Raw genomic sequence first — 25,888 nt, forward strand, 5'->3', positions numbered from 1 at the left:
ACAATACACAGTGTATGGTTATTATCACAACACTGACTTTAACATGAATATTAAGCTTGTGGTTCAGGTGAGCGGGCCGAGAGCGCCACCTGTCGTCAGAGTCGTGTACCTGCACTGGGCGGGAGCTAAAGTTCAGCCATGTTTTAAGGAATCGTTGGTAATGAAGTCTGAGGTACCAAGTCGTCAGTTCTTTAACGAGTGAAGGTTTAACGTGTGTTGGATCTTTAACTTCGACAGTCTCATATTTATGTTTACTCTGAGTATCTCTAAAGGTAATCCCACTCCTGGTCCAGCTGTTTACTGCCGAGGTCTGATGATGGACCCATTCATACACCAAAAGTCACACTTTGAACTTCACGCCACCTTCACATCACATCAGACCTCGAGCGCAGTGAGCAGCCGATTATTTCAAAAAATGAAAGAGTGGGAAAGACCGAAGCAGAGCTCCAAGGACAGACTCCTGCTCACTGACTCAAAGATCAGGCAAATGGTTTGTGACAAGAGAAGCTGTTACATCAGCAAGCTTACAGCCAATCACATTCCCCGCGCACCGATAAAAAAATCCAAAGGCTACAAACACAACTGCTTGATATCTATACGAGTATATTAGGAGTATGTGGAGCTTCGTAGCTCATTGTGGAGATCATGTTTTCATTTTATACTTTCATTGTGACTGCAAGTGTTAGCTTCATTATAAAGTGTCCAGTTTAGTGTTTTCACCGGTCGCACAAACTGTATCTGAAATGCAGTCCTGTGAGCTTCATTATACTTTTATATATTTATGATTCTTTCTATAACTAGTGTTTGAAACAGCAAACTTGAGTTATTATAAAACATTAGAAACAAATACAACTGGGAAATTTGATTGACTTGCACTACTTCCTGTGTCACTAAGCTCTTAATATCCACCGTTTCACCAGCGGCCCACACACTCCACACCTCCAGTTTCACCCACCAGTGTAGATTTCCCACTTCTTCTGTTTTAAGTTGTTTTGTTGGCAAATGGGTGAAAGCTGGTGACGTGGAGCTGCGTGTGAACCAGACCGCTGTGACGTGGTAGATGTTCAGAGGTTCACCGTTTACCTGATAAAGATGAGCAAATAAATCATCTATGTTTGTGAGATAGACCATAGACAGGATTGTGTTTGGAGGGCATTTTATTTTGAAATTTTAAATCCAAACTCAGTTTTAGGATCAGGTTTTGGTTTTAAGCTGTTTCCTCTCTCCTCACTGTTTGATTCACTGACACTGGTCTTTACCTGTAGGTGAGGCTGCGTCTCCTGATAACAGTGAGTTACTTAGTGGTTGCAGAGCGCTAACGTAGTGAGTCGGTTAAACTGTGCAAACTGGAAGGTGAGCTATGCTCTGTGTTACCTAAAGATAACGCTGGCTTTAAGGCAATCCTCGACAGACTCATTAAAGGGTTGTAATAGATTACAAAATGATGGAAAACCTTTTAAAATATGTCACGTCTGTCTTAATTTAGCGTAAAACAGTGGTTACAGCGTGGATTCAATTTCGACATTTCTGACAGATTATATACACGAGAAACGGAGCGAGGAGATAAATCCGAGAAAAAGTGTTTTAAATGCTTAAAACCTCATAAATAACCCACGAAACCCTCGTTCCTCTCCTTAATCCTAATCTACACCCCTAAAACCTCCCAGCCAATCAGACGACAGCTTCCTCAATAACTGAGTGGCCAATCACACACACACAGCCATGACTGATTATGTAACAGTTCAACTTTGTATGAGGTCATCACAGTGATGTCATAGGGGGTGGAATTATAGAGCTCTTTCACACAACGGACAAAACACGCACACACACACACACACAAACACACACGCACACACTCCTCGTGCCTATGGTACGACAACTTTTCTCCGTGCCCCTGGTACACTGCGCAGAAACACCTTGCCCCCCCCCTCCCCTCCCCCCCCCCCACACACACACACACACAAACCAAAGCCCATTAACAACACTATGAATCAATAACGTGATAAAAGCAGGAATCATCGACACCGCCCACGTGGCTTCTTCCTCGTCAGTCCGTCGTGTCTGTGACGTCCACCGAGTCCGTTTAGTTTCCAGACAGGAAGTAAGTCTGATCGTCACCAAGTTACAGATTAACTGAAGCTGAAGACTACACCTGCTCCCCCCACCCCATGAAAGAACCTGAACTCTAATTAAGACACTAACGAGCCCGTCAACCCGTCAGCTGACAGACTCCTCCCCCCCCCGTTCCTGCTCCACCCCGAGCTGGTCCTTTCAGGTCTGACTACCAAACTTCGCAGCGCTTCCCCGTATTCATGGGTGTCCCATCGGGGCAGTTAAAGTGGCGGCTGAAGTCCGGAGAGTTGGCGAGCGTGCCGATGACTCTGTATCGGGGAGGACTGTGGGGGTCAGTCACGAGGCCCTCGTGAGCGCTCTCTGGTGTCCGAACTGAGCACCACACCTAAAAGAACAGAACAGAAATCTGAGAAGGGACAAATCTCTTTTCTTTCATTTTTTAAATCAAATGTCTCGCAATCATCTACTTCCTTTGAGCAACAGGAAGTAGACGACTATTATAAGAGGTTCGAGGACAGATCCCTGGGGGACACCAGCGGTAACAGGAAACGGATGGCGTTTGACATTTTCTGAGTTGAATGAACTAATCCCCTTTAGGTTTGGCGGTCTAGATCTCTAACTGAAAAAACAAATAGCTGAGCTTCGTTTGTCTGCAGCGTCTCACCTGGGCAAATCCAACGAAGAAAAGCTGGTCATTGGTCAGGTTGACAGCAGGAAGTCTTTTCTCATCTCCGTTTCCCTGGATCCACGACCGATAGGCCTTAGGAGGAAAGCATCAACACGCGGGTTAGTGCGAGGTGTTGACCTGTTGCTGCAGCGGTTTGCGGTCCTACTCACGTGATACGCGGCCTTTAGCCCCCCATTGTCGGCGATGTTTTCTCCGAGTGTCTGTTTTCCGTTGATGTGTTCTCCGTTGACGGTGTAGCGGCCGTACTGATCCACCATACACTCGGTCCGCTGGCGAAACGCCTCCACGGACGAGTTCTGCCACCACGGCCTCAAGTTTCCTTCTTTATCATACTCACGACCTGATGGACACGAGGACCACAGCTGTGTTGGTACTTTCCTGAGGTAATCAGGATTACCGTCTGTGGCTCTCCAATTCTTTAATGTTTCACGCTCCTGTTTTAAGCTAAACATGATTTAGTTCCAGCTCATTAGGTTTGTTTAGTTCATTTTGAGGTAAATTATGGAATTACTGGCACACAAACAGGTTCCTCAGTCCCCTCAAATGTCTAATCTAACCCAGATCTATGAGCCCAGCGGTGAGCATGAGGGTCCGTCCCCACGCCTGCCTGTTTCTAAGACCACGTGGACAAATCTGAATTGACATCACAACACGTCAGCTGCATGTGCGCCCCGGGCAGCTGACTTCAATCAGACTTCAAAGCCGCACAACAGGAACGACGGTCGGCCGCCAGGTCTGCAGCCGTCCGTTAATAATCATCCCAATTCAGAATAAACACACCGTCACGCCCACACTGAGTGCAGTGAATCAAATTCATGAAACTCACCCTGATCATCAAAGGCATGCGTGAGCTCGTGGCCCATCACCACCCCAATTCCACCAAAGTTCAGTGCCCTGAAAACACAAACACACAGCAGTCAAAATGTTTACCCACACACCGAGTCCAGAAGCAGCTGCGATTCGTCTGGAAGTTCTTTATAAAAAACACGTTTTATAAAGTTTATAATTAGTATTTTTAAATATTTACACACACATACATGGTGCGGATGACCGGATCAGCACTTAATCAGAACTTTATGCCCAAACTCAGTGATGATTTAAGCCACACCCACAAACTGAAAGTCTAAAGTCCTGCCAGCACCCCCTACAGTCAGCAGAGCTCATTACAACAACAATAAGAGCAAACAGCATCCTGAAGAGTGTGAAAGTGTAAAGACAGACAGGCAGACGCATGGACAGGTAGATACTGAGGTAAACAGACTTGGGGTGGTCGTGGGCGTAGAAGGGAGCTTGCAGGATCCCAGCAGGGAAGACGATGCCATTCTTAGTGGGCATGTAGTAGGCATTAACTGTAGGAGGAGTCATACTCCATCTGGAGGAGGACAGGAAACAAGGGAAGGATTGGGAGGAGGAGGAGAGGAAGAGAGAAAGGAAGGGGAGGGAGAGGAGTTAATCTGCGGTCCAGCCATACCGTATAAATGTTCAGGGACCTCTGACCTTTACCGGGGCCGGCCAATTCATTTCCCCAAACGTGCACATGAGAAACTAAACTGTGACGTAAGTCTCATAATCAGCTCCACAGACTGAGCGCACAGCTACCTCTGACCTCATAAATAAAATAGTGAAAATCCTCCATCAGCCTGTTTTTAATGCGAGCTCTTGTCCTGTCATTTTGTTAACTAAAAGTTTTTGATGTGTAGGTTTAAATTGGTAAAATAATATAAAAAATAAATAATATAAATAATGTAAACTGATGGTTACACACTGTGAGTACGACCCCTGAGGACGTGTGCGCCTGTATATTTGTGTAGCTGCGCCTCCTGATGTCGGCGTGTATTAGTGACCTCTGTGTGCACTGATGCACGTGTGCATTACTGGTCTTTGTTGGGAGTCTTCCTCAGCTGGTCGGCCATCACTCGAGCGGAGAAGTTGTAGAAGTTCAACATGTTCTGGAAGAAGCTGTCATCTGACACTTCATACTGAAACACACAGACCCAAGCTGTTAGAATACATTAAGTTGAACAGCAGGGGGCAGCACAGCACCACCCAAACGTAAATCTAGAGTCTGACATTCAGAGTCTGCAGGAAACATTTATTTGCAAATGTCCTAAATCGGATTTAGGACGGCTTTCACAGTGTTTCAACCCTCAGTGTGTGCTGTGCAGACAACTGATTACCACCAGTCGTCTTTCTTGGAGCACTTCTTGGTGCTGCCACTTCAAAGCCCTGTGACGTCTCGTGTGATGTGACTGATTGGCTCTCTGGGAGCCAGGGCGGGATAGCCACCATCACTTACTTGGGTTGGTTTGCAGAGGACCGAGCGATGTTTAGCAGTGTTCACTCACCCCGTCATAAACATCGTCCAACTCTTTGGAGTCCAGGATGAATTCTGGGAAGCCGATCATGTCATAGATTGCATCTGCCTAACGAGGAGCACACAGACAAATCGGTCTTTAACCCTTTTCCTAATTTTCAGCCTTTTTCTGCCTCTTTTCCTTGTGCTGTTGATATTATTTACAGTGAAACTGTTATATTATGGGATATCGGGCACTTTAAGCTCAACTAAGGTAGCCTAACCCGTCTGTAAACCTAACCACCACCAACATTTTCTTTCTCCTATATTTCAAAACCCCAAGGGTACAAACTTTAAGTTGCGTATGCGCTGTGTTTGTGTGTCTGTGTGGACCTTGTCCTTTGCAGCCTGTCTCGTCTGGTCGTCCATCCAGCTGAGTTGGTCTAGCGCTTCTTTGAACGCTGACCGGATGGCGTTGATCATCTTTTCAGCCTGTAAGAGATGAGCGAGTGAGCTCAAACTAACCAGACCTCAATCAGACCTCATGACGAAGTTTCCGAAGGCAGGGCCGGCTCAGTGACTCACAATCTCTTTGCTTTGTTTGTCAAAAGTTGCCTTGACGAACAGCGCTCCCAGCGCAAAGCCCAGGGTGTCGTCAGTGTTCCCAATGCAGGTCTGCCAGCGCGGCGTACAGGACTACGACAAAACACATGCAGTTACAAACTCCTAGGCCCAGTTAGACCAGAGCAGGTGAGTCCACAACCAGTTAGAAGCAGTTAACCTGCTACAGATTGGTATTAGCATAAAGAAGCAGCTGCTTGTTGAAACCAGTCCTGAATGATTGAACCAGTTGGCTCCAACTAAGGTATCACTTCCTTCCTTGGCATAACACATGAAACTAAGCATGAGCTAACCAATTCAATCCAACTTTATTTATAGAGTACTTTAAAAACAACATGGCTGACCAAGTACTTTCCAGTAAAAAACAGTGAGTAAAAAAACTGTAAAAAAACAAACAAAACTGTAACCCACAGGACGAGTGAATGGTTTCAGACATGACCTTAGTAATGATCAGACCAGCTCTGAGTTTATTGTGTTCGTGTGTGTCTAAGTTGTAACATTAAAACAACATAAATTTTAAACACGATGCACAGTATTCTATCGTCAGAATGTTTAAACAACACACTGATTGCTGTTTCCAGGTTGTTTTAAGCATTCCTTGAAATAAACAATATTCTAGCTAACTGAGGTCACTCTACTTGAAGGGCACCGACTGGTTGGAAACCAAACACCATATTACAACTTACAACTCCAGTTATTCTGACACCAGCTGAATGCACCATCAGTTTAAGGAGTTAAAAAAGAAAGCGTTAGTCCCAGTCAGAAACACAATAATCCAAACACACATTGGTCCATTAGCAGGATTACCAGTTGCAGCAGTAGTAACACTAATGTGTGTATCAGCAGCAGTGGCAGTAGTATTTGAAGCTTCTGTACCTTCTTGGTCCCATAAAGACTCTCCAGCAGTTTGTCCTGAGCATTCTCGAAGCGTTGGTCCAGACTGGCGACACTCTTCTGAACCAATGTCCACATCATGTAGTTGTTCAGCAGACTGGAGACACACACACTTCTCATTACACACCAACCAGGCAGATTTAATAAGCAGGGCAATCAGGGAAAGGGCAATCAGGGCTGGGCAAGCAGGGCAGAGCAGAGCAAGCAGGGCAGGGCTGGGCAAGCAGGGCAGGGCTGGGCAAGCAGGGCAGAGCAGAGCAAGCAGGGCAGGGCTGGGCAAGCAGGGCAGGGCAGAGCAAGCAGGGCATGAGAAGCAGGGGTAGGGCAAACAGGGAAGGGCAAGCAGGGGTAGGGCAGGGAAGCAGGGGAAGGGCAAGCAGGGCAGGGCAAGCAGAGGTAGGATAAGCAGGGCAGGGCAAGCAGGGCAGAGCAAGCAGAGGTAGGATAAGCAGGGCAGAGCAGAGCAGAGGTAGGATAAGCAGGGCAGGGCAAGCAGGGCAGGGCAAGCAGAGGTAGGATAAGCAGGGCAGGGCAAGCAGAGGTAGGATAAGCAGGGTAGGGCAAGCAGAGGTAGGATAAGCAGGGCAGGGCAGGATCCATCCATCCTGGCACCCTGGATGGATGCCAGGGACTACGTCACTGTGGGACATGTTGGTGAATAAGAAGTTTGTACAGGTTTAATGTAGAACTTTCAGAACTCAGCAGTCAGTGTTGTTCTGTTTATAGTGTTTGGGCTGACAGGAGTGTTACCAGATGCACGTAAACACAGACATAAGTGTTTGATTATTTTTTGACGTTCATTCTTAAAAAATGAACTCGAGAAGTTATTCCTTTAGAAATTGTAGTCATCCTAATTTCTGTTTCACAGTTATTAAGCTCCGTATCTTTAGCTGGTGTGTGATTTGGCTTTTTTATCTGTGCATATTTCTAAAGTTAACCCTCTCACTTCTCAGGCTGCAGCAGTGAGTCAGTCCCCACAGACACCAGTGCTCAAATGTCCGGCTTCACAGCGGTGGGTATACTTCACACAACTTAACTACTGTTTTGTTGTTCACCTATTTAAGCTTTAGACGGGGAAGGTTTTTAATGCATTTACCTGACAAAAAATTTGGCTGGTTAATGATTAATTGTGTCTGTGATGTGAGTCTCACTCTGAGTGAGAGTCACGGAGCTGCTCAAACCTGCACTTCATTCATGAGAGCAGCACAGTCTGACAATTCATGTCAATAAGACCTGTGTGTTACCTCTGTGGGGGGGGTGAAGTGGATAGTGGCTGACCTGCGGTCTGTCTTGTTGATGAGCTCCGACACCTGCTGCAGGTACTCTTTGGCATACAGGACGACAGGTTCGGTGTCGTTTAGCTCCAGAGGAGACAGAGAGGACGACAGGTAGTCCAACCAGTCGATGGCTGGAGCCAGCAGCTGGAAAGGCAGACACATCGGGACACATCACAATAAAACTGACCCCAGCAATGAACCAATCAGCGGGAAAAATGAGACAGAGGAGCATCTGAAGAAGGACAAGGACGCAGGTGAAGCCAGTCAGGAGGATAACAGTGTTGGGAAAAGAACAAAGGAGGGAAGTAAAACAGAGAATCCCAAAGGAGACGCTAACATCCAGAAAGAATAAAAAAAACATAACCACGAACATCGAGCAGAGACATCAGAGTGTGTTTAAAGAGTCTGACACTGCAGACCAGCAGGCACATCTGCATTCACACCTATGTACACGTGTGTGTTTGCATGCACACGGTGTAGATACACTGTCAGTTTGCGCTGCATATAAAGGCCTTACACTCGAGCCCTGTGTGTTTGCCGGGGTTAGAGACAGGTATAACCCAAGCTACCACCCCAAACAATACCATTTCGATTTACAACTTACTACTTAGTCGCAAAAATAAAATCAAAATAATTAGCGAATATTTTAAATTTGCGCTATGAAAAACAGGCAAATTTTGCACAAATAATTTGGAGTTACGTTCCACAAATGTGGCTCTGACTTCATGCGCATCTCAAAGTTAGCAGCTCCTGTTTGTCTGTGAGAAAGAGCAGTGGGGCTTTTAACAGGGCTGCCTGCCTGTCAGCAGTAATCCTCAGTGTGGGAGCAGACTGCACTACCCGGGGGGGAGATGCAGAGATGGAAAGCTAATCCCTGCTGTCTGCTTTGCTTCAGCTTCAAACAGTCAGAAAGTCAAAAACTGAAGTGTGGAGACTCTGCGGGGAGGAAACACACCACAGCGAATGAGCGGAGGCTTTTTTAAGACAATGGCACAGAAAGCAGCAGCTCACAGCTTTGACATGTTTTGCTCTCCGATCAGCAAAGCCCACGTAAAGTTTCCACAGCAGAGGGCCCTAAACAACATGACTTCACCACAGGGTTGTGTACAGCGCAGCAGCGGTCCTCACAGCAACAGGTCCAGGGTCTGAATCCACCAGCCGGCTGAGGTCATTGGGTTTGCCCGTCCTGTGTGAGGCTACGTGACATTCCCGCACTGGCCGTAGGCGTGGACACCAACGGGTTTCTGGGTCTGCGTTACTGTGCGACGGGCTGAGGACGGGGCCAGGTGTGCCCCGCCTTTCACCCTGCTACAGCAGAGCAGTGGGCCTCTAGACCCCCACAATACTGCAATGCATAGGTGGAACACGGATGCATCTCTGACATAACAGATCACAAATCAGCAGTTTCACCTTCCTTCCTGTGTTACCTACACGCAGCAGCCAGGCCTGTGCACACTCAGTGAGTGCACAGAGTCTGTGAAACACGGAGGAGGCTCAGTCGTGGTTTGGGCTGCGTGTCAGTCGGTGGTGTTGGAGATCTTTGCTAAAAACAATGACTTATGAACTCAGAAAAGTGCCATCACGAATACAGGAAAGCTTCTGATTGGCTGCAGTTTCATTTCTATGGGTCAGGGATGGGCCTGCCCAGAGCCGGACCTCAGCATCACTGAAGCAGTGTGGGCTCATCCTGACAGGGAACAGACGGCAGAAACATCCAAAGAAGAAACCTGGAGAACTGAAGATCGTCACAGAGAGCTGCTCACACCAAACGTTCAATTTCAGATCATTAGAAATGCACAAACTTTGTCTCATGTGCTATGTTTCATGTTTCAGTCTGCCTGTTTACATTAACTCAAGACTTTTGCACAGTACTGTACAGCCTGCAGAGTTTGTTCTTTCGTTCTGCAGGAAATATATCAGCTTCTCATTTTCACTTCATTTCACACTGTGAAACAGAACTATTAAAAAATGTGCAAAAATATAAATTTAGATGCTTCAATAAGCAAAATCAAAGCATCTGAAACAATAAATGAAAGAATTAAAATGAATGTGGTAAAAAACAGAAAAGAGACGAAGAGGAGGAAGAGTCCAGACTGCTGAGGTCTATCTTCACATCAACCATGTTTATATAATAACCTGTTATCTAACCTCCCTCCCTCTCTCAGAGGTGCAGTCACATAGCAACGACTCATGGCAACGGTCGCCATGGGGACCCCCGAAGCATCTGCAGCCCTGGAGGACAGAGAGCTGCAGCAGAGAGGCTGCGCCGCCACGACATCAGAGCCACAGCGCCAACAATGAAACACATCTGCTGTATTACTGTGGCCACCGTGAAGATGGCAGGAGGGCGCGTCAGAGGAACGCGAGGAGAAAACACAAACGCACGGTCTGAGCGCTGCAGAACAAACGCTGTAATCAGATCTGACCTCAGGAAATGAACCCAAACCCAGTTAGCAGCAGGAAAGAGGACGCACACAAGCGTCACGCTGATAAAGACCGATGAGCATCGGCCGTCCGTTTGTCTCCATCACCCCTGACAGCCCTGACCTCTGACCTTTTGTCCAACTGCTTTCATGTTGATTCTGTTAGAGTCAGGTTGCGTCTGCTCGACGCGTCTCTGAAGCTCTTTCTAAACCTCTCGGTGACTTTTTGAATATTTCCAGCAAACGTTTTTCTGCACACGTGACGCCGTTTCAGAACATGACAGCCAATCAAACACAAAGTGAAGAACCGAAGCCTCCGTTCACATCTGTGACTCCACGTAGACCTTGTGACTCAAACCACGACACAGAAACGTGACGAGCCAGATGGACACAGGTAAAGATTCACTTCCTGTCCAACCTCAGAGGAAACAACCTATGTGGGAGGAGAGGCTCTGAACCCTCACGTCTTTCAGATGTTGGCCAAACATCACCAGGTTCCTTCAGTAACAGAGGGCCGTGATGTAACCAGACACAGAAACCAATCAGGACGCCAGCCTCACCTGCAGCTCCGCGATGGTGACCTTGTGGTAGATCTTCTCTTCGTCTCGCCGCTGGTCCTGTGGGACGGTGATGTTGGCGAGCCCTGTCTCAAAGTCCATAATCTGCTGCATCTGAGCCTGAGTGGAGCTCCTCTCGCCCCCCAGCAGCATCCCCAGCTCCACCATGTAGTCCAGGTACGCCACCAACACCTGGAAGAAGTTATTCTATTTAAGCTTCAATAAAGTCAACATGTCACTGGAAGAGGTACACCGCTCCAGGTATTCTTACCTTCTCATTGGCTGTCTTGTTAAGGTAATAGTCCCTGGATGGCAGAAAGAGCCCTGATTGGTCCACCTGCAGAAGAGATCGACACGGTGACTCACAGCACAGAAGTCATTTGAAAGCTTCTCTTTCTGCCGTCGCAGACAAACACAAAAAGCAAACACATCTGCAGAAGCATAAATATTCTAGTATGAAATAGTTTAAGTTAAAGAGGAAACATTTTACTGAGACAGACGTTCATTCAGTGGGTCGTGGCTGAACGTGTCACCAGGTGTTTCTGCTTCACCTGAATGACGTTGCTGTTGGAGTTTTTGGGATCGGCGCTGACTCCGACGCTGAAGAACGGCTGACCTCGGTACGGACCGGAGACCACCTTCAGAACATCCATGAAGTTGTCTTTGTCCCAGGGGCCCGTCATGTTCCAGCCTCCAATCTGCACACAGTTCACATGTTTACTGGAACAACAAACCAGAAACGTGGAAATCCACGGAGGCTAACAGAACACCGTCATCCAAAATCCCATTTCCTGTCAATATATTGATGGCAAACCTAAACGTGCTGTAGATGATAAAGTGAGGACCCTGCAGCAAAGGAAACCCACCTATCAGCTGCTCCCTCTCTGAGCTGGACTCGGTGGGAAAAACAAATGAAAGCGTGTAAATAAAACTGACGTTATCACTTCTGTGTGTTTACAGACTGAATCCTCACCCTGTACGCTGATGATACTTTATTATTGATTTTGCTACATATAAATGGTTTCATTTTACTCCAATTAGGAAACATCCTACAGGAAGGAAGCACAGGATTACTTCAAAATAAAAGCTTAAAAGAAATGATTTTTTTAAAAACTGGAATAAAACCAAGTAAAGATTTTAAACAAATATTACAAAGTTTAACACAAAGATGCTGCTACAGTCCTGTGATAAAGGGTCCAGGTGAAACTACTGTAATAATAATAAATAAAATAAATAATACATTTTATTGTAACTGATCAAACAGGAACTTTGAAGTCGTAGCAGAGCGAGAACACGCTGATTGGGCCAACAATCATGTTTATAGTGTTCATTAAGTTTCCAAAAACACACGATGGAATAACACGTTTGCTTTTCACACACTTTGTGTTGAATCGTGCAGATTTCTGTGTTTTGTTTTGATTTGGGAAGCTTCTGAGCTACAGCGATCGAATCTGTGGAACAACCTTCCTATCGCTATCCGTGCGTCAGACTCCGTTTTATCTTTTAAATCCCGTTTAAAAACTCATTTATTCAACATAGCTTTTCCATCTAGTTAGCGTCCCCGTTTTATATTTGGTTCAATTTCTTATTTATGTACTTTATCTTTTAGCTATATCTGTTCTTAGTAACTTTGTTCTTATATTCCCTTTTATTGTTGTATAATTAGTGCCCTTAACCTGATGACGTATGTGGTACTTTGTTAATAGTCTTTTATTTATTGTCTTAATTTTCCTGTTTTTATTGTAAAGCACTTTGGTGTACCACTGGTCTTTTAAACGTGCTATACAAATAAACTTGTATTGTATTGTAACGATAAATGTGCAATAAATGGAACAACAACGTTCCCATTCCCGAGTGTGGACTTCTGCCGATCGCTCCATGTCCTTTACTTTGGGATCATTTGATTAAGCAGCTTGACTCACAACACAAAATTAAACCGTTGTGGTCATTTGTTATGATAACATACCAAATATCCTCAGTATTGTATAAATGAAAAAGGATTTTCTCCACCAACCACAAAGATGCCGAGGGTCCAAAAGAAAAAGTCGTTTTACAGTAAAGAGATGAAAACAATAATGTCTCGTTTCTCCTGCGTTTCATTCTGCAGGACAAAAACTCACTCACTTCTGTCTCCAACCTTAAACACTTGGAGCAAATTTGCCTGAGTGATGCGGTTGCCATGGTGACCGGCTGTACCTTGGTGATGAGGTCTATGAGAGGCTGAGCTCCGAGCTCTTCGATCCTCTGGGTGTTGAGGCAGGACAGGTAGTAGGACTGAGTCTTCCTCTCTGCTTCGCTGCTGCCGTTAAACGTCCCGTTCTCTAAAGAATGAAAACAAACTTTAAGGTCAGAGTCCACGTTTAGAAAGCCGGCCGCGCGCTCGTAACAGTAACGTTTCACAGTGTTAACAGGGTGAAGCCAGCAGCGAGACCATTGTCTCGCCGCCCGCCGCCGTACCCAGCAGGTGTTTCAGCAGCGCCTGGTTCTGCTCCCAGATGCTGTTGAAGGTGGACCAGCGCGAGCGCCCGTCAGGCAGCGGGTTCTTCCTCATCCAGCCTCCGCAGGCAAACTGGTAGAAGTCCTGGCAGGGGTCGGCGCTGCGGTCCATCGCCTCCACGATCTGACTGGCCACAGTGACACAGGCCTCCGACAGGCACAGGCCACGCCCACTGTCTGCAGAGCATCATGGGTGAGAAAAAAAACTCAAGGTCAAAGAAAAGAGTTGTAATTATGAGAGATGGTGAGGAGGCAGTCCGGGGGGGGGGACGTCGTAGGGACAGTCAGGAGGACGTCATGAAGGTTATCATGGAGGCAGAAAAGATAAATATACAGAAAGGAAGGAGAAAGGAAAAAGAGATGGAGACAAAGAAACAAAAGAAAGGAGGCGTGGGAACGATCCATAACGTGGGGGAGGAGGGAACGAGAGGAAAGGCTGAGGTGGACAGAAGGGCATCGGGAAGGAAAGGAGGACACAGAGATGGAAAGGCAAAGGTGTGAAGGTTAAGGAGGAGCAGCAACAGAAGCCAACACCAAGGAAGCAAGACGGTCACCGAAAGGGGGAAGGAAAGGAGGCAAGAACTGAAGGAAAAAGGAGGTAGAGGAGTGAAGGAGGGATACGTCACCTGAGCTGAAGCCGAGTCCCAGGACCACCAGGCAGGCCAGTAGAGCCAGGAGGGCGGCCAGCAGCAGGACTGAGAGCAGGACCTCCAGCTGAGTCCTCCTCCCCAGGATGTCCACACCACCCTTCCTGAAGCCCACCTGAGACACAAAGACAGGGTCATCCATCCATGATCCAGGTAATGGTCATATTTAAGCTCAAATCCACATTTAGGAAAACTGTCTTCAAATCTCAGTCTGGAAAATCTCTGAATCCTGTTTTGAGAAGAGCTGTGGTGAAGTTAGAGCGCCGACCACAAGGTCTGCATGTCCCAGTGTCAGGGTTAGGGGTAAGTCTGTTTACCATTTACTGGGATTATACATGGATGTATGTGGACACAGGGATGAGCGACGCCACCTGTAGGATCGTACTGGAGCTGCTATGAAGTTTACTGTAGCACAGTAATCAGAGAGCTGCAGCGCATCCTAGCGGCTGCTCGAGCACACGGAGCAGGTCGGCCTGACTTCAGGCTGGTTCACATTGTGTGATTACTCACCTGGATGATTGAGGATGCATCAAGACATTTGTGCAACACGTTAACAAACCAAGGCTGCAGATCAAACGTCCACAAACGAGAGAGTCTGTTTCCCGTTTCATGCCCCAAATAATTATTGTTAGGGATGCACCGATACCGATACTGGTATCGGGTATCGGGGCCGATACTGTAAAATGTGTGTGTACTCATACTCGTAAAAGTTAACCGATACCATGAACCGATACTAACTTATTTCATTAATCAGAGGGTGGCTTGTCATTTCTGTTGTAGTTTTTTAGATTGGCCACTAGGGGGACATCCCGCGCTAAACAGGCACAGGGTTAGGCGAGTGAGACTGGCGGCTCCAGATAAAAAAGAGAAACTGGAGGCTGCTGTAGCTAGGCTAAACAAAATGTCAGCAGTGTGGAACAGCCAACTTTAACTCAGGTTTTGGAAAAGCGAAGAAAAATGTCAAGAGAAAATCCACGGGCAGTTAAAATAACAGAGGCTCTGACTCATTTTATCGCTCTGGATGACCAGCCAATGCCGGTCGTGGAAAACATAGGATTGCACCGTCTTCTCAGCATACTCGAGCCGCGATATGAAATTCCCAGCCGCCCACACATCAGGGAGATAATGGTGCCAAAACTTTCTGAAGAGGTAAACACAAGCAGTGTGTGCGCGATGTCAGTCCTTGGTTTAACAGCACAGTGGACTGATGATCCACGGGCAGATGGGGAGTTCGTTCGTCAATGCCCAATACTTTCGTTATTTTGTTTGTTTGTTTACAATATGGACACTCTGCAACAATTTAAAAGTTTATTTTATTCTCAAACCTAATTTGTATTTATTTTATTCCAAACAGAAGTGTTTATTTATTATTCTGAAAGCTCGAGACAGTGCCAATAGTTCAGTGATATTTTGTTAAATTACGATGTGGACACTCTGCAATAATTTAACAGAAGTGCTTATTTTTCACTTGAAATTTTTGTGGTCATTTTTATTAAGATTTTATTTTTTATCGGCAGAGAATAAAATAAAACCTGTCTTCCAATTCATTGCATTTGTGTGTGTGTGTATGTGTGTGTGTGTGTGTGTGTATGTGTGGTAGAAGTATCGGTTTTTGTACTCTGTATCGGCAAGTACTCAGATCCAAGTATCGGTATCGTATCGGTTTGAAAAAATTGGTATCGTTGCATCCCTAATTATTGTGTAACCTCTTGGTTACATACAATACAACTTTATTTCTATAGCACATTTAAAACCAAAGGTACAGACAAAATAAGAAGTAAAACATTCGTTTAGAAGATAAAATTACAGGGTATTCATAAATATAAGGTAAATACAGTGGGACATAGAAGATAAGTAACATGAGGGTAAACATGGGGAAGTGCACTAACTGAAAACACTCAGTCAAACAGGTGAGTTTTTAACTGAGATTTAAATGAATAGATGGAGTCAGAGGCTCGAGGCTGCCGGGCAAAAGCACCTCTGGTCTTTACCAGGATCCAGGCTGAACCAAGAGTAATTGTCCTGATGATCTTAGGGCTCACCCAGGCGTATATGGACTAAGGAGTTCGGTGAGGTAGCACGGCGCAGTATTGTTTATTGTTTAAAGGTAAGCATTCTCGATTCGGTATTTGACAGGGAGCCAGTGCAGGTGAGCAAGGACTGGACTGACAGAGGCAAACCTTGTGGTTCCAGTCAGAAGGCGGCAGTGTTGTGGACAAGCTGCGACCTATGAAGAAGGACGGAGACCAAAGTAAAGGGATTACAGTCGTCTGATCTAGAGGTCACAGAAGCATGGATACGTTTCTCAAGGTCCTTGTGTGGTAGATAGTGCTTGGCCCCGGAGATTTGATGCAGTTGGTAGAAACTAGATTTAACTACAGAGGACACTTGCTGTCAAACTTAAAGGAGCTGTTACAGAGACGCAAAGAGACACAAAGAGACGCAAAGAGATGCAAAGAGACACAAAGAGACATAAAGAGACGCAAAGAGACACAAAGAGACGCAAAGAGATGCAAAGAGACGCAAAGAGACACAAAGAGACGCGAAGAGATGCAAAGAGACGCAAAGAGACGCAAAGAGATGCAAAGAGACACAAAGAGACGCGAAGAGATGCAAAGAGACGCAAAGAGACGCAAAGAGACGCAAAGAGATGCAAAGAGACATAAAGAGACACAAAGAGACACAAAGAGACGCAAAGAGATGCAAAGAGACGCAAAGAGATGCAAAGAGACACAAAGAGACGCGAAGAGATGCAAAGAGACGCAAAGAGATGCAAAGAGACACAAAGAGACGCGAAGAGATGCAAAGAGACGCAAAGAGACGCAAAGAGACGCAAAGAGATGCAAAGAGACATAAAGAGACACAAAGAGACACAAAGAGACGCAAAGAGATGCAAAGAGACACAAAGAGACGCAAAGAGACACAAAGAGACACAAAGAGACACAAAGAGATTTTTGTTTTCTTCTCGTTCAATATCAGAGAGCTATCAGAGCCAATTGTTGACGAGCGCTGTAACAGTGTAATGATGATGAAATGTCAGCCGAAAATAAATTCTGATAATGACGAACGATGAGGCCGCACCGTCTCCACCTTCGAATGTTACATATCCTCATTTTAAACTGATTTATAAGTCCTCAGCGTGTGCAAAAGTCTTGAATCATTTTCTATACTTTGCTTGCCAGTAGTCAGACTCTCCTGCAGGTTCTTCAGCAGCAGTTCTCTGGCTCGCTGAAAAAGTACTCGTCAGATGTTTTTCACTCCCGTCCTTGTACTTGACCATTTTCACAGCAACATGAACTCTGACCTGTGTGACCTCAGCAGATGAGCCTGTCTCTGGTTAGCAGAGGACATGAAAATGCTGTCCAGCACATGATGGTGGACCTCAGCACCACTGAAGCCGTGTGGGATCATCCTGAAGAGCCTGGAGAAGCGTTCCTGAAGATCGTCACAGAGCTGCTTCACACTGATTCTCAGCTTTTGTCTGAGACGCTGGGTTTTCATGTTTGCAGCAGTCCTCCTGCACAGTTCTGTTGTTTCAGACATCCTTGTTCAGTGCGAAGTTACGCTGTGACGTAACTGAAGCCTGCGCGGTTCACCACAGGCCTGCTGGATTAAGAGGTTGCAGACGTGGGGCCAGAAGCTTGTGTCTGAACGCTCTGTCCTCCCCTCGCTGCCAAAATGTTCCCCAGCAGCCTTGGTGGCGGCGCTCCAGACCTCCTGCTGCTCCTCTCTTTGTTGGTGGTGGACTCACACTGCGGGGCCCCTGTTGGGTTTTCAGTCTGACCCCGCAAAGGCCTGCATGCAGGGGATTGATGCCACTGGGTCTGGGACTTCACCCGGGACCAGTTAAAAGGCTTAAAGTGGTTTCCACTGTCGCTCAGAGCTGCTCTCTCTAACGCTGAGAGGTCGTGACCTCGCTGTGACGCGACTGACGCTGCGATCTGAGCTTTACAAATAAAATGAATTTCCTGTAGATGTGTTTGCCGCGTTCACTGACCTCCACTCTGTCAGGAGACGAGGCCGCCTCAGCCGGCACGTCGGACGCCTCCTCCTCCTCCAGGGTTGCTCGCTTGTAGCTGGACATCTGCAGAGAGAGAGGCAGGCAGTCAGAGATGTGCACGCTGACGCATAAATGAGAAAAACAGCCGAGAAAATTGAATCTGCGGGGCGGAAACACAGAGCAGAGCTTCTGGAAACGCTGCCAAATGATCATCAACCTTTATTAAAACAGAGCCTCTCGGCCTGGCTCGGCTGCTGCAGCAGCGACGTCTGACAGGGTTACAGCTGACCTGCAGTCACGCTGCACACAGACGTGAACCGAGCATAACTGTGACAAACATGTTTGTCCCTGGAGCCTGTCTTTGGCTTTCATCACAAATGTAAGAGGAACCTGTCGAACCAACAGGTGAACACACAGAAAACAGATTCAGCGAATCACACGTGTGTCCACGCTACACCCACAGGTCAAACCTGTAAACTCAGTTTCTACACTAAGATCACTAAAAGGCTGATTTATTTGACTTAATCTGAACAAAAACAGCTGATGTCCTGATGCACGCTCAATCATCCAGGTAAGGAAACCCCAAAAGTCAAAGGAGCTTGCAAAGAAAAGAGTCTGGACTCATCCGAGAAGCTTCTTCAGTTCTGACCACGATGACCTGGATGACTGAGAACCTTCACAGACATAAATCCCAAAAGGTTGATTCTGTTCATCTGTTCGCCCTGAAACCAGCAGCACTGAGTGAAAGGAGGGAAAGACCATCTCTGAATGGAGGAGGGGGCCTAAGGGTACATCTGTCACCAAATGCTGTGATTGCAGCCTTTCCCCAACTCTCTGTGAATGGGACTCATGGTTATTGATCAGTGGGAATGAGTATTTGCATATTAATGATTAGGGGTGGGCGATAGAAACGATATAAATTTGGCCAACGATAGAGATCTTGACTATATCGCTCTATCGCGATAGCGAATGTTGATGATGTCATCAAGCTGCGCCTGTTTTGGTCGAAAGCATCGCAGCGGCTACAACCATTATCATCTGCAAAATATGCCGACAGTCATAGCAAAGAGATGAAGCACTTTTGAAATATGGGGAAAGCCAAAAACTGCGCTTCCTCCACTTCCGGAACATTGATTCATTAATGACTTTTATCGAGTGGAAAAAAGTTGGCGTTCATCCTCCAGCTTCACTGTGCTAATGTTATGCTAACATAGCGGTGTCGCTAGCAGTCACGTAGCACAACATTATATACCAGCTAGTCCAACTTCAGTAACCCTGCAAATGTCACTGCTGTTTAGTTTTCTGTCTTCATTTATGTTGGCAGTAGTAGCAGAGCTGTGCGTTTGAAATTTTTCAGAAATCTCTCAGTCAGAGCATGGTATGAAATGTTTAGGTGGAAGCTAGCGAGCTAACTTCCTGTTAACTTCTAACTCCGTTAAATTTAATAACTTCTATTTTCATGGATGCCTGGATGTTAAACTTAATTGTTACACCTGGTAAAGGAGCACTGCTGATGATTTTATTAAAGATGAAAGAATTTAGACCGTTTTTAACTCTGCGTTCGTTTGACTTTGGGACCTGAAGCGGACGGAGTTTTGGACCCAGATTACTCCGCGAAGCTCCTCAGTACGGCAGCCGTCATGCTCTGACAATCCATCAAGCAGTGCAGCTTACCAAAGTTGTACTAAAACATTTTTAACAGATTTCTGCCAAAATCGGTTCGAGGTCAGTAAGCACAACCAGAATTCATACATAAGGCACACTCTCGATTTTTGAAAAAATTAAAGGATTTTAAGTGTGGAAAATACGTTATACAGAAGAAAAGAATATATCGTGATATATATCGTTACCGCACGTGCTTCAAATTATATCGCGATATGAATTTTAGGCCATATCACCCAGCGCTATTAATGATCATGAACTGACCTCCCAGTCCATTGTTCATTAGTGCTGCTGGTTTCAGTCATTGTTCAAATGTCCTGTTTATAAAGTTGAAACCTGCTGAGACTGAAGACGTCAGCTGATGATGACGAAACGTTTCTCCCACTGAAACCAGAATCAACCTGATGGACATTCACTGTGTCCACACTGGTACCAGAGGTGGGGTTCCTCTCCATCACTCTGGTTCCCGGCGTTGTCCTCGCGCCGCTGCTCGCTCTGAAAGCTTCTGACGCGTAATGAAAGGCTGCTGGTGACAGTGTTAACCTTAAAGTGTTAACCTGTGCTCTGTGTTCACCGTTGTTTCCGCCGCACTTCATTTATTATTCACCCGTTGCTGTCTGGACGCCACGCTGGGCCCCGGGGACGTACGAGCTTGGTTCTGCTTCATACGTGCGATATCAGCTTTCAGCACACACTCGATGAGGAGCCCGCCTTTGTTATCCAGCAAACTTTTATTTTCTTCATCGTGATTTCATGTAGTTGATTATTGATCTGAAAACATGGTTTTATTTCCTGCTTATATACTGAAGTGTTAACAGAGGAGGTTTAAAGGCCCTGCAGGATGCAAACAGCCCGGTGATCTGTTTCAGCAACAGCTGCATCTTTGCTCACATGCATTTGCAGCAGATGGTTTCCTTTAAAGTCGCTGCAACTCTGCATGTTCTGTATTTCAGTGTGAATCATCTGTCTGCACCACATGTGTGTAACTGCACAACTGTCCGAACACACAGGCCGAAGCATCTGTGATGAGCCTGGTTAGCGTGGAAAGCTCAGCTCTGACAACGTTGGGAATCTGATCCACGTCCTTCCTCGTTTTTCCATCAAAGTCAAGAATTAAAGAAACAACTTCTCTGATAAACTCTGTTTAAGCCACAGTCGAACACTGAAACTGAGTCCATTTATAAACCAAAGTGCTGTAGAAAGCACAGCAAACACACAAAGAGAACAAAACAAACCTGCGTCACAGGAAACAGCTACGGCGCAATCATGTTTTCAGATTTAAAGATGCCGAGTGCTGGAGAGGCAGACTGTTCAAAGTTTACGCACAGCGATCACACAACTTATCACCTTAGAGTTTGGAGTGTTTTGAGTTAAAAGAGGGACGAGGGAATCCGTTAAGAGACTTAAAAACAAGCAATAAAATCTTAAAATCAATTCTGGAGCGTACGGGAAGCCGGCGAAATCTGGTGGTGTTTACATGAGGCTGTTAGGAGTCGGGCTGCACAAATAAATATCAGCTCATGTTGAAGGTGTTGGTGTGGAGGCCAAAACAGGCCGCGGGCGTAGCAGGCACCAGAGGGGGGCCGACTGAAAACAGCTGATGATTTTGATATGGAGATGGAACAATTTCAGAATAATGGTCCTCAAGGAAAACACAGACTCATCAGAGGATTCAGAGGAATCTCTGTGCGCAGGGACATGGCCGATAACTGCGACCTTCATTAAAACACGCTCAGCAGCTCGGCGTGTCGTCCACACGTGCAGGTGAAGGAGCCAGGTGGAGGACCGTGAACCCAGAAACAGGACGAAGCAGAGCCAGCACCGCCGGGCAGCTGCTGACCTCGGCTCTCAGACCATCACAGACCGGCGTTGGCGAGGGAGCGTGGACTGTCCCTGCAGAGGGAGCGTGGACTGTCCCTGCAGAGGGAGCGTGGACCGTCCCTGCTGAGGGAGCGTGGACGTCCCTGCAGAGGGAGCGTGGACCGTCCCTGCTGAGGGAGCGTGGACCGTCCCTGCAGAGGGAGCGTGGACCGTCCCTGCTGAGGGAGCGTGGACCGTCCCTGCAGAGGGAGCGTGGACCGTCCCTGCAGAGGGAGCGTGGACCGTCCCTGCAGAGGGAGCGTGGACCGTCCCTGCAGAGGGAGCGTGGACGTCCCTGCAGAGGGAGCGTGGACCGTCCCTGCAGAGGGAGCGTGGACGTCCCTGCAGAGACTCTGTGTGTTTGTGCTGCGATAAATGAACAAATATGAGAAACGTGCAGCTCGCAGTAAACTGAGAGCAGAGCGGGGCTCAGCATGAGGAGACGGTTAACTGTGATCAAATAAATCTGCACTTCCTCTGTTTACCCTCGGCCCCCTTCTCCCTCCTCCCCCGCCCGACTGCACCTCCACCCCCTCGCTCATTGTGTGGCAGCATAAACAGCACAGCTCCACCCTGCAGGGAGAAGCGAGCGCTGATCCCGGACCAGCAGAGACATAAACTCAAACAGCTGCGTTTTCACCACAACACCAGCTCACATACTGCTTATGGGCGCCATGGAAACCACCGTGTGCAGTGCTAACTGTTAGCGTGTTAGCAGTGAAGCTGTGCTGAAGGCGTGAGGAGGAGGATGATGATGGTCTGAACCACAGTTTACAGCTGATCTGAACTCTGACCAAAACTATGCAGACGCCCCCCTCGCCCCTCCTCCACCCTCACCCCCCTCGCCCCTCCTCCACCCTCACCCCCCTCCGCTTTGTAAGAAATCCCACAAAGTGGAGCTTCATGTTGTTTGTGCTGAGTAAATGTTTCCCTTCAGGCCTGCGGGGGCGCGACCGCCCCTGGGGGGGCTGAAGTTTGAAGCTTTCACTGCACTCTTTCCTTTTTGAGTAGTTTGACTTCATTGAGCGCTTTGGTTTTCGTCACACTCCAGTGAAATATGATATTTTTACAGGGTGTCTTTATTGTTGTGGCCGCTGAATCACATGTTTCAGGGCCAATGAAGCATATGTTGAGCAGGTTGGCGGGGGCCCTGAGGGCCGACACACCTCAGAGCCGCCGTCCTGTTTCAGCATCACGATCCGATTGTCACGCTCGTAGAGGGCGACTCCTTTACAGTCTGACTGTATGACGCCAAACGAGGCTCTGGACCAGCTGATCTCCGAGCTCAGTGAACTCTTTGCTGAGGACTTTATAGACTCAGCTGCTGCTTTCATGTCTTAATAAATAAAACATGAAGTTCATTTGGAAACGACGTCCCGTTCGAGTCGGGGAAGATTAACGAGCGGTGCTTCGCTGTGGCTGCAGTGCGAGCTTGCGGCGTTCCTCAGTGTCTCGGACGGATCCACCGCCCGCTCGCCAAAAGCTCCGACAGCAGAGCCGCTCAGTGCGAGGCCTAAAGAGCAGACCTGACAAGGGGGCGTGTCTGCAGCTGTGACCACCCCGAGCAGACCTGCTGTCACACACGTCTCGCGGTTTCACACACACGCTTTTACGTGGCCTACGCTTACATCAAAGGCAACTTTTGTAAGTATCCTGAAGGAACGGCCACCCCTGATACGACCTTTGACCTTTGATGGTTCAATCAGAAACAACACAAAGAGGGACTTTCCTAAAAGCTAGATGTCGGTGAGTGTGATGGCTTCAGACAAGCGTGGGCCCGCACATGAGCCCGAGTGAGTGTAACCATGGAAACGTGCGTCACACCGAGTCGACCTCAAACAGCCGACCCCACGCGAGCGTGCGAGCGCCGTTTGCCGTGAGGATACACTCCAGCTGGCAGAAGAATAACCGCTGCCCAGGAACGAGCGGCGAGCTCAGCTTCTGAGGATGGATTTCTCCCACCGCGGGTCACAAAGGGGGCGCGGCAGCGGGTCTGTCTCAGTGTCAGCGGAGGGTGGGAGCGTCTTCCGGTCTGTCCTCGGAGGCGCTGCGGTCTCACGGTCCTGCTGTCCTACAGGAAACCAAAGGTTTCCAACTGTTTCCTTCCTCGGGACCCACAGTCGGGGCCGTCTCTCTCTCTCTCCCTGTCTCACTCTCTGTCAGTGTCTCTCATCCGGCTCTGTTCTCTTTAATTGATGACGCACACAGAGGGGGAGAGAGGGGGGAGTGGGTTGCTAGGAGACAGGAGACAGGAGTGTGTGTTATATCTCTCTGTAGAGGTTGATGTCATTGTGTGTGTGTGTGTGTGTGTGTGTAATTAAATAATGCCAGTGAATCATCTCCATTCAGCTCTGATGGAGTTCGCTGCAGCTTATATAACGCCTGTCTGTCTGTTCTGGATGTGAAGTCTTTTGTCCCCTCACAGCCTCCGTACTCAAACACATGACCTGAGGTACAAACACCTGAACGCGAGCTTCATCTCGGTGCTGCTGACGGGAAAAACTTCACATCCAAGAGCGACAGTAGCCAGTACATCGCTGCTCAAGCAGACGCCCGAGGACACCAGCGACACTCTTGAAAGGATCTGGATTCTCGTGAATCGTCTGAACTGCTGTGAAAAGCATCTGATCTCTGGTGCACACATGTTGCCCTCTCTGCTGACGCTCTGCACCATCCTCCATCACAGACTCCGGGCTTCTCAAGAGCAGCTCATGCAGGAGACGTCTTCACTTTGAAACGTCAGACTTAAAGGAGTCCTGGTGTTTCTTTTTTAAAGTAGGTCAGACTTCAGACCATGACTGGGACGACTGGGAACCTACAGAGATGATCCAGCACTCGCTTTGATTTCTCAGAAGTCAAAGTTTGCAAAGAAAAGCTGGACTTCTTTAAGTTGCTTGAAGACGTTTCACCTCTCATCCGAGAAGAAGTCCAGACGCTTTTCTTTGCAAGCTCCTTTGACTACGATGACCTGGATGACTGAGAACCTTCACAGACAGAAGTCAAAGTTCTTCTCATTAGTGTAGAAGACAGAGCATCCGGACTCGCAGGCTTGTGTTTGGACTTCATTATCTGAACATTTCTCAAAATCCCACAGCTTTGCCTGGAATAATTCAGGGAAGCTAGCATCACTCCGGCGCTCCAAACACGTCTCCTTCAGAATCAGTGCACAAAGAACCAGCTGGGCTGGTTTTCCACCCGATGATACGCATCATGCTCGATGCAAACAGAATAACCATCATGCATCAGTCCTCCCCGAGGGGGGGAACAGAGGAACCAGATTATCCCTCCTCCTCTACCAGCTGGCAATCTTAAGACACTAGTAGAAAGTCCTTTTACTTTTGGAAAATAGAATTTGTATATCCTCTACAAGGTGTTCGTACACGTGGAAAATGTAGTTATGCTATAAAGACGAGACAGAGTCTTGGAAAAAGGAAACCCGCCCTGTAAAAAGCATCCGTGGTCTCGGGAGTCCGCACTGATCGTGCAGACTCGTGTGTTTAGTATTTGCTGTCATGTAAAAGGACGTCTGTGTTCCACAGAAAAGCACACGGACAATAACCAGGTTAGACGCTGTCACCGTCGCCAAGTAATACTAAACAGTGAAAAGGTCAGCTGAACACTGAGCGCGTGCAGATACACATCAAACTGTATCAGCTGCAGGTCTTCAAACGCTCCTCTTCAGCAGCACAGACAGCAGAAAGAAGAAGAACCTCCAGAACAAGTCCAACCCGAGCCGGGCAGAACTGCAAAACACCCTACATGAGTGGGGCCTCGGTGTACGTGAGCCTTCACTCAGCGCCTCGATGCTACCTAGATTTACTGCACCATGAAACAATCGAGCTTTAGTTCCACAATGAAGGAACTCAGTGCAGGAAATACTGCGTAAATCATAAAGCAGTGAAACACCATCACAGCAGTCCTAAGACCGAGCCGCTCTCCTCGTGCTGCTGGAGGTCAGCAATGACTGAACCCAACACCGAACCATCCAAAAGCTCTGAGGAAACATCCTGCTGAAAATGATTCTCTCTCAGAGCTGCTGATGACTGCATAATGTTTGGACAGAGAAGACAGATGGGTTGAAAGAGGAGTGAACGAAGCAGCTATGTCCAGACTCCCAGATGCCTCGATGCCCACTCACATCCTGGGCCATTTGACCTCAGTAAGTCACATGGTAGGGTGGGGCTAGGCTTCATAATGGGTTCACCTGAAACCTTGGCTGATTGTGACCCACACCCGTTTTCACACCTTGGCTCGTGTGATTAGGTAGAGGATCAAAGGGGGGACAATCCCATAGGGCTGAAATACGGGACCAGTTGCTCTTACAACTGAAGAAGCTTCTGGGATGAAACATCTTCAAGAAACTTAAAGAAGTCCAGACGCTTTTCTCTCCAAGCTCT

At 47.4% G+C, this 25,888-nt stretch overlaps 1 protein-coding gene across 1 annotated transcript in view; it reads right to left on the minus strand.

Annotated features, from left to right (window-relative positions):
• Positions 1 to 1,951: 1,951 nt before the first annotated feature.
• Positions 1,952 to 25,888, minus strand: part of ece2b (endothelin converting enzyme 2b) — a 32,159-nt gene continuing 8,222 nt past the window's right edge. The window contains exons 2-19 of the mRNA XM_087851275.1: positions 17,967 to 18,053; positions 13,949 to 14,084; positions 13,284 to 13,499; positions 13,023 to 13,147; positions 11,378 to 11,524; positions 11,098 to 11,163; positions 10,830 to 11,018; positions 7,848 to 7,990; positions 6,552 to 6,666; positions 5,640 to 5,750; positions 5,448 to 5,546; positions 5,107 to 5,184; positions 4,637 to 4,740; positions 4,023 to 4,133; positions 3,588 to 3,655; positions 2,911 to 3,101; positions 2,738 to 2,833; positions 1,952 to 2,458 (exon numbers count right to left, since the gene is read on the minus strand). Coding sequence (XP_087707401.1) covers positions 2,282 to 2,458; positions 2,738 to 2,833; positions 2,911 to 3,101; positions 3,588 to 3,655; positions 4,023 to 4,133; positions 4,637 to 4,740; positions 5,107 to 5,184; positions 5,448 to 5,546; positions 5,640 to 5,750; positions 6,552 to 6,666; positions 7,848 to 7,990; positions 10,830 to 11,018; positions 11,098 to 11,163; positions 11,378 to 11,524; positions 13,023 to 13,147; positions 13,284 to 13,499; positions 13,949 to 14,084; positions 17,967 to 18,053 — 2,259 coding nt within the window. The 3' untranslated portion in view covers positions 1,952 to 2,281. The remainder of the gene's footprint in view (positions 2,459 to 2,737; positions 2,834 to 2,910; positions 3,102 to 3,587; positions 3,656 to 4,022; positions 4,134 to 4,636; positions 4,741 to 5,106; positions 5,185 to 5,447; positions 5,547 to 5,639; positions 5,751 to 6,551; positions 6,667 to 7,847; positions 7,991 to 10,829; positions 11,019 to 11,097; positions 11,164 to 11,377; positions 11,525 to 13,022; positions 13,148 to 13,283; positions 13,500 to 13,948; positions 14,085 to 17,966; positions 18,054 to 25,888) is intronic.

Source organism: Neolamprologus brichardi, chromosome 14 (assembly GCF_056152115.1).
Source record: "Neolamprologus brichardi isolate AB-2024 chromosome 14, ASM5615211v1, whole genome shotgun sequence".
In the NCBI taxonomy this organism is placed as follows: Eukaryota; Metazoa; Chordata; class Actinopteri; order Cichliformes; family Cichlidae; genus Neolamprologus; species Neolamprologus brichardi.